This window comes from Copidosoma floridanum, unplaced genomic scaffold (genome assembly GCF_036245765.1).
Source record: "Copidosoma floridanum isolate Cflo_tuat_1 unplaced genomic scaffold, Cflo_Japanese_pri ptg000013l, whole genome shotgun sequence".
NCBI classification, from domain to species: Eukaryota; Metazoa; Arthropoda; class Insecta; order Hymenoptera; family Encyrtidae; genus Copidosoma; species Copidosoma floridanum.
The window spans coordinates 269,742-289,565 of record NW_028321890.1 but is presented as its reverse complement, the minus strand read 5'-3'; the positions used below and the strand labels follow the sequence as shown (position 1 = coordinate 289,565).

Genomic DNA, 19,824 nt, shown 5'->3' with positions numbered 1-19,824 from the left:
CAGAACTTTGACGTGTAAACTATGAACAGTTATTAGTATGTATTTTATACGTGAATAGGTATAATAAGGTGTATGTCAGAACATCTCTTTGACTCTAATATGTCAATAGCATGGCAATGAAGACTCTCAAGTATATAATAAGTTACACTTCAATGGATGGAATTTGCAATTAAATACAGATACTTATAGTCATGATTGTCATTATAAAGCACTTGAATCAGCCTGTATGCTGAAGTAATGTGCTTTTACGTAAATCCTTATGTCCTTAAAGAAGTGCTATTCAGAATTTATAAAACAGTACAGTTTTATGCTAAGCTCCATGTAGAGGTTCAAAAATGAGCCTGTTCAATTATCCAAGTTGCCACGTTGTGGGCAGACAGCTCCCACACTTTTGCAAGCACATCTGAACAGCATAACACTTGCAAACAGTGGCATTGGTTTGATGGAAGCTAGACAGCGTGTTATTGATGAATACAATAAGTATTCTCCAAACATCCCAATATTTAATTATTTCTGCACCAATACGTAACTCTGGCAAGTGCTTTTACTGCCACTTAATAATAAAATTTCTGGTAGCAAGCTAAGTGGCTTCTGACTTCTTGGGTTTGATACGCAAGCAGTTTAAAGATATCCTCCTTAGTAGCGATTCAAGATTTTTGGCGGTCTTGCTCACAATAAGAACGGTGTTATCAAAGGGACCACTTGGCCATAATATAAGATTATTTGTGCAAAGGTAGTGAGAGCAGTAGCGATTGGGGATAATATGAATAGTAGTGGTCTTCCAAGTTGTCGAATATCCAAAATCATTGACATACAATAATTGATTGAAGTACGGTGGAGACACAAAAAATTTAATTTCAGCCAATAAAACGTTATTTCTAGAAATAAATAGAGAGACAAACTATTGGTCCACACTCACACGAGAACGATTACTAATACAAATATAGTCAACTGAAGTGGGCAAAGAATGAGTTTCATAAGTGGGATTAAATAACAGAGGTTCCAGGCCAAATGCATCAAATTAATTGGTGAGGATCCATCTTAAGATAAAGTTGGCGCCACGGTTGAAGTTAAACTCATCAACGAGCGAAGAAAAATTCTACAAGTGAATACAATTAAGCAGTGTCTCTTCTATATCCGACTAATAATCACATTGAGGTGGGCTACACATAATAATATCTGGGTATTAACCGTTTGCAACTTAACAAACATAAATTCTGGTCTAACTGCAGGTCGTCCAGTCTATAAGTTTAGCAAGTAACAAACCGTTCCTCAAGAAATTTGCACTGTAAGCACTAGTGATGGTAGTTACCACCTTGCAAAAAATATTAACGGGAGAGCGAATAGTTTTTATTGTAATGATCTAGTTTAACTACTGAGGCACTCGAGTAGAAAGTTATGATCTTTATGGACGCTTTTCAGCAGTTTACCTCGTCAGCTAGCAAAAGTAAGGGTCGCTGTTTATAGTACCGCTCTTATCGTTTTCTATGTTACGTCACTGTGTAAGACTATCACCGAACAATCGAATCGCAAGTACTTCTACTATTGTGCTTATGTCAATAGTTTCTGATCAAATGAAAATCTTAACAAATCGGAAGATACGTGAAAAAATGAAGCCCTAAACTAGAAATATCCACTGTCCAGCGTTCAGTAGCAATACAATTAGTATACAAACATGCATATATACTGGTTACACATTAAATTTCTGTAGGTAGTACCACTGTAAAAAAATATCGTAAGAAGCACGATGTTACAGAAAGCGCTTCTATAGCAACTTGGACTATCCAAGCAACTCAACTCAGCAAAGACTCCCTTGTTGGACGGTCAGAATTGGGTACTAGTAGAAGAGATGTAAGGGTATTTAAGATCTTTGGATGTTAGAGGGAGCATTTAATACTATATTTTAATAACTCTATATTCTAGAAAGATATATATGTCTCCAACAGTTGTTAACCTTTGTACCATGTGATCATAGTATGCTGTTAGAGCAAATCAAAGCTAGCGGCTTATGATGCTTTACTGGTTTATTAACTAAAGATAACTTTTCTGTAGAAACGTGCTATATTGCACTTGCATGCAGTCAACCCAGATAGTGTGGTGCTATACAGCGTAATTCACTATTTAGTAAGTTTTAGTTAGTAAAAATATCACTTGTAATAAGTTTTTTTTTTTCTTAAAGATCAGATAAAAATAATACGTATACATTCAACTTAAAAAAGTGCTTGTGTTATATAGTTGATGTTTATAGCATTTTCTTTATACTACGAGGTCTGTTCAAAAGATAACGTGAATTTTGAATTTTTGCTGGCCATGTATATTCGATTATTGTAATTTTTTTGTTATGTTAGTACACATACGATTATTATATCGTAGGTATTATGAACAAATTTGGACTAGTGGTTTGTTGTTGATAACTGAAACGATCGAAATTGTGGGAAAACAAATTATGGATTCTGCATCACGATAATGCACCAGCTTACACATCCATACTTGTTCGTGATTTTTTGGCCAAAAACAATACCGTTATCATGTCTCAACCACCATATTTATCACATTTGGCTCCCTGTGACTTTTTACTACTCCCAAAATTGGAGAGACCAATAAAAGGAACGCGTTTTGCCACAATCAATGAGATAAAGTCAAAAAGGTAGAACAAGCTGATGGCCATACCAAAAAGCCCGTTCAGAAGTGCTTTGAGAATTGTAAAAAGTGTTGGCACAAGTGCATTAATATAAATATTTTTCAAAAAAATTTAAAATTCACCTTTTCTTTTTAACAGACTACGTAAATACTCTTTTCCGCCCTCGGGTGGTTTTGGGAGGCTGGTACTTCCTTGGGCGAAAAAGCAGTTTTCCGGAACTTGTTTGAAAAGTCTCCTTTACAAACCTCGTTACGTCCCTCGCCTTCGGCTCGGGCCGCAAACCTCTCAGTTCCCAAACAAAGACTTTTCAAACTCGTAGGAAAACTACCATTAACTTCCGTACTTGTTTTGGATTTATGGTTAGTCAAATCGTTTTTTTTGTGATCGTTTACAGTTACAGTTTAGCTTCATCGTAAGTACAACATCAACATCTTTCAAATAAGAATTCTTATACATAACAATGATATTTTTTGTATCCAAAAGACAGATTGTGTATGTGTAAACATTTTATTGTTTTTATCTATTATTTAGATGTACGTAGGTGCAGATGGATTCAGTAGGCTTACATGTTTATGTTAGTAGCAAAAGATCAGTTTTTACCAGTTCTATTATTACATGACCATGTGAAAAAAATTTTTATTTTTTATGGATGACAACATTATTTACTGCAGAAAGAATAATGGCTCTAAAATTGTTAAATGTAAATCAACAGTTTTTTAAATAATGATTTTAATAGAAATTTAAATATTAAACGTTAAATAAAGAAATTATGAATGATTAAACATATTCCAATAATTTCTGATAGTGTAATAAGTTGAACGATTGCTACTGTTCAAAATTATACAATAATATGAAAAACCTACTTAATAGTATACTTATTGTTGATTACTCAAAAATAATACGTAGCAGTATTCGAAAAATGTTTAACTAAAATTAAATATACATTTAAGTTAGTTTCTAAGACATAAGCCGAGTAAGAAAAACTAGATTATTTATACCTGGACATTTGTCAAAATTGTAGGTCCTATGAAATTTCCTTTTTCAAATCCAGGAACCTTAATATCTCTGCCATCAAGAGGTAAGCTAGCACCTTCTTGAATACCAGCTTCAATGAGCTCCAGAATTCGATTTTTAGATTGAGGTGAGATGACCGGTCCAAGGTCAGTACCTGGGACGTGTCCAGCGTTAACTTTAAGCTGTTTAGCAGCATGCATTATTTCTGAAATCCAGTTCTTAGTATTACCTACAAGTATGGCAACCGATATGGCCATACATCGCTGGCCTGCTGCACCAAATGCAGCACCAACTATTTGGGAAATGCTCTTTTTTTTATTAGCATCAGGTAATACTATACAATGATTTTTTGCTCCATTATTGCACTGTACTCTTTTACCGTTTGCAGCACTGCGTTCATAAATGTATTTTCCCTGTAACATACCATAAAATCATAACTATTCATTTATATATTATTAATCATGAGTCATTATTTAGGATAGATGAATGATGAGTACTCTTCAACTTATTGCTACTTCACTCCGTAATTCATCAAAGATTAGAATAAGTTAAGAACTTTTTAACAACACTATGTTATGAGCACCTACCTATTTTTAAAAAGTTTCTACATAAGCATTATTACTTTTTCATAGTGAGAATAACTACAAATACATCAAACTTCTTAGGCTTTGAGAAAAAAACGAACTGTTTTTATGTGTAACTATTTCTATGTTCGGAAAAATAAATAAAAAAGCTAGAAAAGTTTATTAAACTCAAAACACTTGTATGGCTGAAACGTTAAAGACCCTTGAACCCTTAAATTTTTGTTATGACAAGAGACAACCAAGATTTTCCTTGTAGGTGGTCCAGAACAATGAACATAACAATAATCAGCCCATGAAAGAATTGCCAGAGCTGCCAATACGGCCAATCCTTGAGTCAGTACTGGCAACCGTAGCATCGTATGCTGCGGCATGCCGGACTTCGGCCGAGGCTTATGCCAACGGCGGAATGATAAGATCGGACCAAAGTCCGCACACCCGTACTAGCACGTTATAGTTTGCCAAAGCTTTTTTAATTTCCGATGTAAACATCACCATCCAGATGCTGGCCATGCTTTGGCATTAGTTTTTTTTATCAATTTTCGAAATTTAACCTAAACAAACTCAAACATCTAATTTTTCTTACGAAGCCACATTGTGTACGTTCTTACGTTTTAAATCAAAATGTTTTTAAAGCCATCTTAATATTATTTAAAAAAATCCAGAGCCTTAAAAGAAAAGAATCTCCATCTTCGTCGTCGTCACTAACATCGTTGTCAACATCTAACTCTTCAGTAAGCTATGAAAAAAAAGGAGAGGCAGTGATACAATGGTCAATGTTGTTGGGGAAAAACTAATTAAAAATTTATCAGATATTAGATAAGTTTTTTTTTAACATGTGTATGCATGCAATTATAAAACTATAAGCACTCTAAGCAATTCAATCACCAGTCTTATGTATTGTTTAAATCAGAAGGCATTTGCGAACCTCGTATTCTTTTTTTTTATTTTTTTTTTTTTTTATTTCAGCCATACTAAAACGTTAATAGAAGATTAAACGTTTTCTTTTTTTCCCGAGAATTCATTGAAAGCAACTTTTTCAATACAAAAAAGAGTTTACAGACCTTGCAGCTAAAAAATATGAAATCAGCGATCAAGTTATTCAGAGCTACGTCTCACAATGGTTTTCGGAAGCTGGTGATCGAGAGAGAGTTTTATGCAAATAAACTGCATGTAAACATATTTTTACTTCAACGCCTTAAAAAACCAAGAAAGAATTATTTCTCAGTATTAAAAATCTAAAATATTATAGTATAAAGTGAACAGAATTTACATCTAAATTTTTGTTGCAATCGGTAAAGCAGTTTGTGCGAAATGTAATTTGTAAGTAGGTATTAAAAAAAAAATTTAATGCCAACGCTGAAAATTTATTCTGACATTGTTTCTAATTTTTTATTTATAGTCTAAGACTCTAATTATGATAAGCAATCAAAAAATGTTCAAAAAATTTTCTTAATCTTTTTTACTAATTTTTTTTTTAAAAGCCTTAGTTATAAAATAAAATAACTCGGTCATTATTTACTGAATTTCAAAGAAATTTCGTACACAAGCAGAGGGCTATAAGACAAAGATTTTAAGACTTCGTGAGTTTAAATAACATCATCACAACGAAAGTTACAGATAAATTAGATTACCAAACGATTGTTGCTAATAGGATAAAGTTAGAAGAAAAAAAAACTTAGCCGTATACGTCAATACCTACTTCACATGGTCCTCTTACTTTGAGATCGATATGTTTGCTGCATACTGTTTATATAAAATCGGTAATTAATGAAACTGTCTTTTTTTTATAGAGTTGCGATGACCAGTGCCAGACAAAGAAACCGCACAAAAAATCGTCTTCCTTGTTTCAAATCTGACGTGGCGAACAATAAATGTATTTTCTCAACTTCTACTCCATAAATTATTAATTTTCTTTTTTTTAATTTCTGCTTTTAAATTACTGTAGAAACATGTTATTTTGTATATTTTAACGAGAAAAAGTTGTCTGAAAATTTCTCCAAAGCTCTTTCGCCCTGACGTTATAAATTTTCAAACCCCCAAAACTCTACTACAGCCACATTTAAATTTTTGAGCCATAAAAATTTGAAAAAATAACATGTAAACGTCTTACCTAGTACTCTTACTGCTATCTGGTTTTTCCTGGATCTTCCACTGTTCTATAATTTTTTGGTGGGATACGCGGCACAAAGCTATCTCTGTGCAGTCGAGGACATACTGCATTTTTTAAATTACATCATATTTTAGTGTGCAGCTGCATTGCTCATTTCTTGTTACGCTTACAGTTCAAACAGCAATTCATACGTAGAACTGAGAATAACCAACCATTTTTGAAGACATTGATATTCTAGTTATATTTAGTTTATTAGTGTTAGTAGATAAATTTTTTTTTTTAATATGGTAAAGAAATAGCAAGTAAACAGCTGTACGAAGTCGATTATTGCATTAATAACTCTCTGAAAAGCATCATTTGCTTTCTACATGCATTCAGTGGTACAGATACTACATCTGCTATATATATTCAAGGGAAAGGAAAAATAGTAAAACTGTTGCAAAACAACAATACTCTATGGTAAGAAGCACAAGTATACAATTCCTCAATAGTCAAGCAAGATTCGTGTTAAAATTATTAGTGCTCTGTATCGTGGAAAAATTATATCATTATCGTTAAATGAACTACGATGTTTACTGTTCAAGAAATCGTCTCACAAAAAAGTTTAAAAACTGGAAGTCCTTCCACCAACTGAATCTGCTACTGCTTTCCTTGTGCCTATAAACGAATCATCAAGTATAGTCTTCTTGGGCTGTTCGTTGAACCCACTTGATGAGGGGATGCAAATTTGTAAACGGACAATAAATTCTAGAGCTTGTCGCTAGTTTAATTATGCCAGATAAGATGCTGAGAGAGGTGAGATGTCAATATGTCAAAAACGGCATCAAAAGCTGCAACTGTATCAATCACGGGTTAAGTCGTTTGAAATACTGTGCTCACTGCCATGGCAAAAACTGCAGTAATTTTGGAAACATTACTGTACAATGGATGAAACAGAAGATATATTGGATATCGGGAAGAAGTCTCCTGACGGAAATCAAACAGATAAAGGTTTAGAAATGAGTGTGAAAGAGGAGAGTTACAATACTTATATGCTGATAGTCGAACAACGACTTACTTGCCTTCGTGCGCACAATTAAGACGGTGCCCTTGCACATACACACATATGAACTCCTCACTCCTTAGTGTCGCGCGCCTTCTCGTTACTCCCACGTGCGCTTCTTTCACTATGCTCTGTCACCCGAATACTTATCACTCTGCCAGTTACTTAGCATTATGTACGCACAGTGCTTGTGGAGAGCCGTAAAAGGCGGCTCGTTGCTCATCTAGCGCCAAAAACAAGCCCTCATTCTCCACTATGCTCTGTCCTGAATACTAAATACAGGCGTAGATGCATTTCCTGCACTCCACTCACGCTCGATCTACGTCACCCACGAGCTTTGCTCACGAGGTCAAAATTCAGAACGGTCATATAGCCACAAGATTTTTCATCTCACGCTGGTTCTGTACGGATCATGACGCGCTTCCTTATTATAAATTTAGTTACCACATCCCATTCTCTCTACATTAGTTATATTTTTTTATTGCACTTACATCTATACTGCATGATCTTATACTAGTTACAACAGTTGCACGAGCCAATTTCTTTTCTCTGCTTACTCTATCCTATTAGCAACAATCCCTCACTAATTTTGATTATCCATAGCTTTAGTTATAATAACGTAATTTAAGCTTACTAATTGAAGACTATTTAAAACTATTGTTTTATAGCCTTTAACTTGAGTATTTAATTTCGTTAAAATTAAGTAAAAAATTACCAAGTTTCTCCATTTTACAACAAAGGCTTTAACAAATAAAATTGTAATAAAAAAGTGCCAAAAAATTTCCTTCAGTATTGTGCTATCCTAATTCCTTTAATCATGTCGATGGACTTTCAACTTAGCCGTCAAATCAACAAATCATGAGTAAATAAAGTGATTTACACTTTATCTTTTTTATTACTTATAAAGTACAAACAATTTTCTACTTTACTATGTTGAAACCCTATAAGTTTTTAATAAATTCTTAATGCTTTCATAATTATATAATATATATATTAAATATATTATATAATATTATATATATTATATAATTATGGAAGCATTAAGAATTTATTAAAAACTTAGGGTTTCAACATAGTAAAGTAAAAAAATGTTTGTACTTTATAAGTAATAGAAAAGATAAAGTATAAATCTCTTTCTTTACTAATGATTTGTTAATTTGACGGCTAAGTCGAAAGTCCATCGACATGATTAAAGGAATCAGGATAGCACAATACTGAAGAAAATTTTTTGGCACTTTTTTTATTACAATTTTATTTGTTAAAGCGTTTGTTGTAAAATGGAGTAACTCGGTAATTTTTTACTCAATTTTAACGAAATTGAATACTTAAGTTAAAGGCTATAAAACAATAGTTTTAAAAAGTCTTAAATTAGTAAGCTTGAATTAAATCCCAGCAGGCACGGAAACACAATATGAATTGTAATTGAATTCTTTTTTTTAATTCTTAAAGAATTCATTAGAATGAATTCAATATGTATTCAATATGTAATCATATGTCTACAAAAGAATTTTTAATGAATTCTTTTTAAATATAATTTTACGTTGTTAAGTACACGTTAAGAATTCATAAATTCATCAACTTATGTCATGTGAGATGGGCCCAACAAGAGTTCTTAAAGAATTCATTAGTTTTCATGTAAAAAATCTTCTTTATTGACTGCCTGAAATTATTGCACAAATATATATTAGCCTGATATCTTAATTCGTTCCCAGCGAAATTCAAATGATTTATATATTTAATTACAAATAATAACCTGAACGTCAAAATAAATTGATGTCACTTTGTTACGAGGTTAATCCCGACACAACTTTCATTTATCAACAACTACGATATGGTTATAATTATTACTCGTATTTCATTATAATTGATAAAAAGAGTTTAAATTTTGCGGGGAACGGGCTAATGTATGTATGTATGTATGTACATTGGGTGCGTTTTTTTAAGTAGACGGTCGGTCGGTAAACTCGTTTATGAGTCTATTTAGATGTGTATAATTGAAAACTTTCGGGGCCGATCAACAGGACATCGTCATCAGCACCCTCGTATACCTGGACTCGTTTATGAGTCTATTTAAATATTTATAACTAAAAGCTCTCGGTACCGATTACCAGAACATCGTCATCGGCACCCCCATATACCTAGACTCTCGTTAGAGTCTAATTGAATTTTTTTATTAAAAACTCTAGGTGACAATTACCAGAACATTGCCATCGGCCTCCCGTATACCTAGACTCGTTTCTGGCTGTATTTAAGAGTTTATAACTAATAAAAACATTGAATTTCAGATGAAATCCTAAAATCATCAAAAGAGTATACGAAACAAAAATGTAGTCATCCTGTGAAGACTTGGCTTTAACATACCTCTGACAGGCTTAAACAAAAAAATCAGAAAACTACTACCGCAGAGCTGGCTCTGAACCTGTTATTTTAAGTTGAGAACATTACTTTGTTTTGATGTTTAATGCTTTCTAAAAGTATTTTCATTGTAGTTACTTGAAAGTTTTACTATCGTTCTAAAACGAAACCCGTTTTTTACACATATATTTCAAATTTTTTTTACAAATATTTCAAATTTGTTCTTTAAATTATTACAGATTTTTGAAACCTCACATTTAACTGAGTATAATTAAAAAAACAATATAATATTTATTATTTCTTACTTGATCAAGAAGTACTTAAAAAATGTTAATTTAATTACATTAAAATAGTCTTAAAATTTAGCATTTAAATAATAAATTCATTACTTTTTGTCAGTCACTGCTTGTTTCAATACAAAAGATCGGAGCTGGTCTATTTTAAATAGTCAGTCGATGCTAAGAGTAATTAATATCAGTATGTAAAATACAATGCAACTTTTTTGTAGTAATTATTGTCAGAGCCTAGACCATCGTATTTTTTTGAGACGTACCTAAACACCCTAAAAAATATTACTGGGTTGATTGATTTAAGAGATTGTGTTGTTACTAACATGTGTTACATAATCATTTAGAAAGATTTTTTTTGTATGCAATGATTTGCTAGATCTCACACTGAATTAGGTACAAGTAAACAATCAACCGTTTATCAGAAGTGTGTATACTCTACATCCAGACGGCAACCACAAATCATAAAGAATTTTTTATGTATTCACCAAGGAACTTGTTTTTGTATTCGCAAAGTGTTCCTGAAGTGTTCTTAGAGTATTCCTATAATATTCAACTTATGTCCCCTCTTTTTTATTCTTTACAAGTTCGCCAAGAGTTTTTTTTTTGAATCTTAATCCATAAAGAGCTCTTAACTTAAATGAAAAATTATTTTGTTAACAAGTCGGTTTTTTTCTGTACACACTTTCTTACTCCGGCTTCGGATATACATTAATATCAAAAAAAAAGTCTGCAGACAAGTGGAATCAAACCCAGGTAGCTACAGCTTGTGTGTGACACAAACACGCTTCACCACTCAGCTATCGAGGATTTGGAAATTCCCTGACATTAAACGCCTACATTAACTATTTACAAATACTATGATTCTTTGTTATTTTTATTCCCTCTTATGATTAAAAAGTTGTGTGAAAAATCTCTCTGCTCTTCTTGCTTAAGGACAACGCTATCTTACAACTTTTGATTACACGCGCACTTATCTCTACATATTATAGCAACGTCGTACGATCTGAATTACGTATTATTGTAAGTACATGATCTTATAATGCAAATTATGAAATAAATTCTTCGGACGTGTAATAAAAATTATTTTTTACACAAATAAATACCAAATTGAGATTGCGAAATAAATCGTATAATCATAGCGAGCTTCCATATTTAGGACAAGCTTCGGAGCTTCACCATAAACATGATTAACTTCTGACCTTAAGACTCCCAGTGCTTTCGTAGCACAGGTGGCTCGCACGCGTATCTATCGTTTTGTTTTTGCATTCTCGGGTTCGAATCTCAGTATGGAAGATGACTTTTTTTTTGTTTCAGTGGTCTTACTGATTATTCTGTATTTTCTACTTGACAAACTCTATTATTAATAATACTTATGCAGACAAATAAATTTAAATTAAATATTAAATACCTTAAATTATTTTATTTTCATTGTCCAATATGCTCCAGATAGTATTTTTGTATCTTAGACATATTCTTCATTTAACTCTTACTCGATTCATATAAATAAGTTGTTTGCTGTTTCGAGAAAAAAATAATAAATAGGATGTCGTATGAAAATTTTTCTTATAACTTAATAATACTTTTTCAGATTTATCTTTAATTTTAGCGACAGCTTATTTCGTGTCGTTTTAGTTGTTAAAAAGTAAAGCAGTGTTGAAAAACAATAAAATTTATGCACAAACGAAAAAAGTCTCAAAATGATATCTAATTTAAGTTTAATTTATTTTTTGTAGCAACAGGCGAAAATCAATTAAGTAGTGCACCATAATAAATTTTTACTACCTTATTAAATGTTCAATTTTTTCTTACGTGTCTACCTAATTAATAGTAATAGAAGACTTTTATTAAAAACAGTTGATAAATAATAATTCAGGCCTTCAAAGTAATTTAAAAAAAATCAGATCTCATGGACAAAAAGTCGAGTCCAAGAATGCAAAAACGATACGACGAAATTGCACGTGAGCCATCTGCGTTAAGGGAAAGCTGTGTTAGCTACAGTCAAAAGTCACTTATATTTATAACAAAGCTCCAAAGTTCGTCCTAAACATCGCTGGGACTCGTTGGAATTATTATATTTATTTTGCAATCGCAACTTGGTATGTGTTCGTATTGATTATTATTTGCATTACAAGTGCAAAAACTTTAAATAATAATTTTCATCATCACAAGAAAACTCTGTAAAATTAGATCACGGTAACTGCAACCTTTCTCCAGTACACACCTTAAATTTTTTTCCACTCTAACAAGAATTAAATAAAATTATATGAAATTACGTTTTTCACGATCACAGAAAAGTAGAATGATTTATTAATTTTAATTATCATAAGCTGTAGGCGAAGCTCCGGAGGTTGTCGATGAACATTTGTGACTTCCAAACTATCATGACACAATGCCTTGATAGCTCAGACGGTTAAGGCCTATACCTATGGGGAGATTATTTTGCAATGCTGGGTTCGATCCTCATTGTCACCATAATTTTTCTTTTTTTTTTTTAAGTAATTGATTATTCTGTTTCAATTTCTTAGTATAACTTTTAATTAAATTTATGTACGTTGTCAACTCTTTGTGTCGAATACATCAAAATGAATAATTTTTCAATGCTGTGTTACGTGAGATTGAGAAGCTGCTAAGGAGGTGCGTCACAAAAAGAACTTAACTCGTTGGTCAATTATTTATTAGCTTTTTGAAGGCAAAGGCGTGCGTGTGTGTCTCGCGCGGTGTTCCCTACTTGTCGCCCAGCCTCTTGCCTAAAAGACGCTCGAGTAGTTTTACAGCAAGTAGCTTAACTTTTAGAATTTTTAAACATGGTGTAGTGATTTGAACAGTAGATAAGTAGGGAACACCGCGCGAGACACACACACGCGATTTTTTACGACATCCTATTTATTATTTTTTTCTCGAAATAGCAAAAAACTTATTTATATGAATCGAATAAGAGTTAAATGAAGAAATATGTAGAAGATACAAAATTACTATCTAAAACTTATTGGACAATAAAAATAAAATTATTTAAGATATTAAATATTTAATTTAAATTTAAATTTCTGCATAAGTATTAATAATTATAGATTTTGTCGAGTAAAAAATACGGAACAAACAGTAAGACCACTGAAACAAAAAAATTGTCATCTTCCATACTGAGATTCGAACCCGAGAATGCAAAAACGAAACGATAGACACACGTGCGAGCCACCTGTGCTACGAAAGCACTGGGAGTCTTAAGGTCAGAAGTTAATCATGTTTATGGTGAAGCTCCGAAGCTTGTCCTAAATATGGAAGCTCGCTATGATTATACGATTTATTTTACAATCTCAATTTGGTATTTATTTGTGTAAAAAATAATTTTTATTACACGTCCGAAGAATTTATTTTATAATTTGCACTATAAGATCTTGTACTTACAATAATACATAATCCAGATCGTACGACGTTGCTATAATATGTAGAGATAAGTGCGCGTGTAATAAAAAGTTATAAGATAGCGTTGTCCATAAGCGAGAAGAGCAGAGAGATTTTTCACACAATTTGTTAATCATAAGAGGGAATTAAAATAACAAAGAATCATAGTTTTTGTAAATAGTTAATGTAGGCGTTTAATGTTAGGGAATTTCCGAATTCTCGATAGCCGAGTGGTGAAGCGTGTTTGTGTCACATGCAAGCTGTAGCTACTTGGGTTCGATTCCACTTGTCTGCAGACTTGTTAACAAAATAATTTTTCATTCAAGTTTAATTTTCAAGTACCATGGGATCTAAATGAATACTTTAAGAGCTCTTTATGGATTAAGATTCAAAAAAAAAGAACTTTTGGCGAACTTGTAAAGAATTGAAAAGAGGGGACATAAGTTGAATATTATAGGAATACTCTAAGAACACTTTAGGAACACTTTGTGAATATAAAAACAAGTTTCTTGGTGAATTTATATAGAATTCTTAATGATTTGTGATTGCCGTACTACATTATCAGAAAGTAGTGGTTATTTGTTTATTGATGAGTAGTTGGTAGTTTATATATCCGTCCATGCTGTAACTTATTAATGTGATTTATGTTTACAGCATATTTGATAAGTAAAACGATTAGTGCTATTTTATAAATTTATGATTTGTTTAAAGTTTTACTATTATTCGTAGTCATATAATTTAATTATATTCTAAACATAGAGATTTTAACATTTGTTACATGTTACAAAAATATTAGAAAATGCAAATGATGCAAAAATTATTTTTTTGTTGTTACTGTATAGCAAATTGATAAAAAGTATGTACAAAAATTGTTTTAAATGAATTTCTTGGGGACAGTAAATGAATTTATTACATGTACTAAAGAATGCTCAATGTATTCATAATGAACTTTAAATGAATTCTTTTTAATGATCTTTCAGCAGCTTTCCTCACAAAAGTAATAAAAAGTTTCTTTAAAAGAATTCTTTAATAATTCTTTGCGAACTCAAGATACATGACACAACCTGATGAAATTATGAATTCATCAAGAATTCATTAAGCTCATATCATGACAACCTGTAGAATTCATTAAAATATTCTGAATTTAAAATGAATTCATTTAGAATAAATAATGCCTGCTGGATATAACTTTACTACTTTCAAATGCTAAGTTTCTCATATATTCGTTAGAGAAATATTTTTTTAATTCTTTCGAAATTTGATATTTTAACACAGTTATAAACGAATGAATTTTTTGACACTTTTCTGTTGAGGATATTGACTACCTTAAGAGGGTGGAAGAGAGAGGTCAGACTCCGTGGTTTTTTTAGGTTAGAAATGCGTGCTTATGTCCCGTTATTTAATATTGAGTTGTATTTATACTTCAGATTATTTAGTAATAACTACTTTTACAGGGACTTAATCAATGTGATTGCTCTGCATGATGAAAAGGCAGATGATAATTTACTGTTGACTACAGTTTTGTCTCAATCTGACTGTTAATTGTATTAAAATTTTTTATTGTAAGAGTCGCTTTTGACCATTTCTCGTAAGAACGCTTGTAAAATTTACTGAATTTATTTTATTAATTTCTCTTTTCATAAGCACCCAGAATTGTTGAAACTTTGCATACATTTGTTGTATACACTACTAAAGCTCTGCTCAAATTAAAGTTAAAAACTGACTGTCAATTGTTTAAGGTATTCAACCTCCTTGAATAAGCGGTTTTTTATTTGCCCATCAATAAAAATTACTGAAATTTTGTATACGTAGTCAGAAATGTCCTCAAAATAATATGCTATCAAAGTTAAGGGAAGAATTAATGAAAATCACTCATTAAAAATTAACTGTTTTTAATGAACGATTAATAATTCAACAAACTTTGCCTATAGGTAGAACAAAATTCTTTTTTCTTGTTGGATTCAGAATTTTATAAGTTACTTTTTGGAGTGCAGCTCTGATTTATACGACAAAAACCTAATTCTCGTTTCCTCGAGGTAAAAAATAATTATCATGCAAGTTCATAAAGTATGTATTGATTCAGAAATCCAATTAACTATTTTTTGCTCGGAATAAAACAATGAAATTTATAAGTATAAGGAGGCTCTATTTATTGCTTGAATTTCTCAGATTTGTTATTTAGGCAAAAACAAAAATTATATTTCTTGAAAAAAAGCTATTCCCTATTCATAAAGATGTTGTGTTGTTGTTAAATTACTATTTTGTAAAGTTTCTTGACAAGCATTTCTTTTAGTACGCCTGTCAATACCGTTGCAAGCTACTTTGCCATTCGCAGTAGCTAAAAATCCCATTCAGCTTTAATCTTAAACTTTTTTTTCATGAGCTTATAAGTTTGAAAAATTAAATTCATTCTTATACTGAGATTCCACCTAATTAGCAAAATTGTAGAGCTTTGGTACATTTAATGTACCGAATTAATTAATCAAAAAATTAATCATAAGAGTATCATACAAGTGTACATTATTTTCCTGATGCACGTTCAAAGTGGCTTGATGTTTGGACCAATTCTGTAACTGTCCATAAATTTATTGCATTATTAGGAAAATAATGTTCAAATGCAAATCTTGTCCTCTTTTCGGAATGCGTAAATCACGATTCTACAGAGGTACACTTGTATCAGTTATACTAATTAAATAATTGATGTTTGATTAACAAATTTAGTAAATCAAATGCACAAAATATCTACTATTTTTTGAAAGGGGGAATTGCAGTAAAAAAATAAATTTGAGTTCTTACACTTATTAGCTCAAGAAAAAAAATTTGAACACTGAAGCCCAATGGCATTTTCGCTTCTGCGCATAACAAAGGAGCTTGCAACGGTATTGACAGGTGAAGTAAGATAAATGCTTATCAAGCAAGTTTAAAAAATAATTATTTAAAAACAACAAAACAAATTCATGCTTTGCCACAGCTTTTTTCAAGAGAATACTTAGGGTTTCTGTACAAATGACATATACGAGAAACACAAACAAGTAATGGAGCCACGTTATTCAAAACCCAAAACTATTAAGAGAACTTGCAAATTTTATTGTTTTATTCCGTTTAATATTAATACGTTAGAAAGTAAATTTTTTCAGCCTGTAAAAAAAGTGGTACATAACGTCACTAGGGTACAAAGTACAAGCACAAGTGCCCGAAGAGTGTGGTTGTTGTATGTTGGTGCTCGCGTCGTGTATAAAACCTTTCTTAACGTGGGTGCAAAGTGCAATTCTGTGCCCGTGAGCACATTTTGCGCCCAGTAAATCACTTTGGGACCAGAGAGCACAAAAAAACTTTCTACCCGTTGGCCTAAAGTAAGTGTGGCATTTTGTGCTCATTGTAAAAAAAGTTTTCCAAAAACGAAATGGTAAAAATTTTTGTTTTAACTAGGGAGAATATAAAATGTACAAATAAATTGATATAAGCAAATAATATTGTTGAATAATGAGTGTTAATTAGTAGTTAAATTCCAGAATCAATACATACTTTATGTACTTGCGCAACAATAATTACTGACCTGAAGAAAATGAGCGTTAAGTTAAAAGCATAAAACAGAGCTATACCCCAAAAAAGACCTTAATTAAAATTCAACAACTCATTTTCTCATAGAGAGTAGTAAAATTTTCTTTTTTATAAAAAAAGCTTATAAAATTCTCAATCCAACAAAAAAAAAAGTTTTGTTCTACCTATAGGAAAAAGTTCGTTAAATTCTGAATTATTCATTTAAAAAATTAAATTTTAATGAATTGTTTTTATTAATTTTTTTTAACTTTGATAACATCTTATTTCGTTAACGTTTCTGACTACGTGTACCAAATTTCATTAAAAATACTGCGTAGCAGTAACTATACTAGACATCCGATCTATTACAGTCCCAGACGCTCTAGCAAGATACTTCATAGCTTTGTATGGAGTGCCTTAAACAGTACTAAGCAATAATGGAATGATTTTTTAAAATAATATAATAACAAACTTATACTTTTTGAACGATTTTTATACGTTTTTCCGCAAAAATTTCAATTTCTTTAAATATAATACGAAGGGTTGTAATTATTTATTTTTATTCTAATGGATGTGACTAAACTACGATTCTAGAAAATATTAAAAATAATTATACTGCCTTTCAATTTTTTGAAATAGAAGAATGTATCAATATTTAAAGTAGAAAGCTTTCTGAACTTATGATTGACGTATTTGAAAAAAATTTTTTTAATTAAAAATTCACTGTATAAAACAAAAAAAATACATAACAATCTGTCAATTCGTGCATTTTTATTAATTTTTTAGCTCCTCGTCTTGGATTATGAGTGAGTTGTGAAACAGTATCTCACCTAGCACTCACCGAGATACATGCATGCCAACGCTACACTACACCCCACTATCTTCAAGTGCACATCATTTTTTAAGCTTTATAGGTCCCAACTAAATAATTTTGCTTGTCTGTAGTTAAAGAGTTAAGCTGTTGACTAAAGAAAAATAAAAAAAAAAAAAAAAATACGTACTTTGAAAAAAAACAGCCTAAAGTTGGAAATCGATTTAAACAAGAGAAAAAAATTTTTACGTAAAAACTGATGTACTACCTGAAAGAGTGGGTCAAGATCTATTGATTCATGTCTTAACCTTTTTTTCTAGCTATTTCTCATCTGTTGTAAGCAAGTTGAAAATAATGCTTTTGATGCGGAAAAGGCGCTGCGCACGACACGTGTTCCACTTGACTTGAACGCATCCATTTATCAGTTCTGGTGGCATGTAATGATCCCAATATAAAAGGGGGTTCGCAAGATTTATATCTTTTAAACTATAAGCTGAAGGATATTCCTTATCATTATTTTTATCGGGACTACCTTCAAAGCAGGTTCATGCGTTGATCCACGAGTAGTGGATTTCAGTTTCAAATTTTATTTTATTTTAGCAATTATTTTATCTTTTGATGTACTTGATGACTCAGCGTCAAACTTAAATTCTACTGATTTTCAAGGTGAAGTTTAGATTTTTTTCTTTGTAGAAGTCCTGGCAGTTGGTCGTAGTTATAAAGTGTTAAATATTCCCTTTATGTCACTAGCTCCATTAAAAGCTTCTTGTTATAATTCAGTATCTGCTGTGCTCAAGATTTAGGGTGAATCTTATTGAACATTTAAGAGGCTAGGAAGTGAAAATTTACCTCTTTGGGATATCTGTGCCTGCTGGTTTTCTTTCTCTTCCGATGTATTCAAAATTTTTGTACCATCAGAGTCTGAAGTGGCTGTGGGTCTGCCAGGAGCAGGTAAAAAAGCAAATATTGGTACATGCAAGGAGTTTTTATGCTCTTACATTTGAGGAGAACATGTCAGGTTGGGGGTCCCAACGACTAATCAGAGCTTAATCTTATTAGTCTCGATTGACACGAGCACAGTTGTGGTGCAATAGTTGTGTACTAATAAATAGTTATGACTGCTGATCTCTTGGATTTAACATAAGGTACAAGTTACTGTCGACATTGTATACGATGATTCTCGTGGGTATACATAGAAAGGAATAATAAAATTCTTAATTGTTATCATTTTTGGGTGTAGTAGTGTGAATTAATGTTTTAAGATGAGCGCTTTATAAAACTGTTTGACGATTTTACGCGTAGTTGGAGCCTTACATTAGTAGATTGTTTTAAAAAAAGGAGATTATACGTCACGCCATTGCAGAAGGTACACAACTCGATGTTTGAAGATTGCCGAGCATTCGCTTTTTTATAATTTTAGAATGAAACTCTGTATTTTAAAGTGATAAATAATAAGTACAGGACATGGGATGTCACAACATAAAATAACGACTGTTTTAGCATAACACTTAAAGCAGAGACTGGAAAAATAATTATCAAACATTTAAAGAAAGTAAAATGCTGTTACGAATAAGATTTTCCTCATGTTTCAGGCATGTCAACAACTTCACAATATGATTCTAGAACTACTCATAATGGGATCCATTACACCAAAATAACTTTCAGCATATTTGATGAGCCACCCTTCTCTAAAAAGCTTTTATGAAAATTAAGAAATTTCTAACAATCCCGGAATTAATTTTGAGTACTAGAGTAAACTTCGTCTTATCCATACAAAATCGATAATAACTATGCTTTTGGGTTGTAAAAATTGTACAAACTATAACGAAAAATTAGGTAATCATAAATATGATTTATCAAATAACTGCCATAAACAACTAAATACGAACCAATGTGAAAAATTGATAACTTTGTCACGCTTAAGACAACTACTTAAAAACATTGATTTATTATAATTCGAGCAACAAACATTTTTCTTACCAGCTAGTAATGTTTTTGATTTATTATTGAATAAATTTTATGGCATAAAGAAAAGGGG

At 31.5% G+C, this 19,824-nt stretch overlaps 1 protein-coding gene across 1 annotated transcript in view; it reads right to left on the bottom strand.

The window, feature by feature from the left end:
• Nucleotides 1-19,824, bottom strand: part of LOC106645563 (putative methylmalonate-semialdehyde/malonate-semialdehyde dehydrogenase [acylating], mitochondrial) — a 402,363-nt gene that overhangs the window by 182,068 nt on the left and 200,471 nt on the right. The window contains exon 5 of the mRNA XM_089591264.1: nucleotides 3,640-4,068. Coding sequence (XP_089447390.1) covers nucleotides 3,640-4,068 — 429 coding nt within the window. The remainder of the gene's footprint in view (nucleotides 1-3,639; nucleotides 4,069-19,824) is intronic.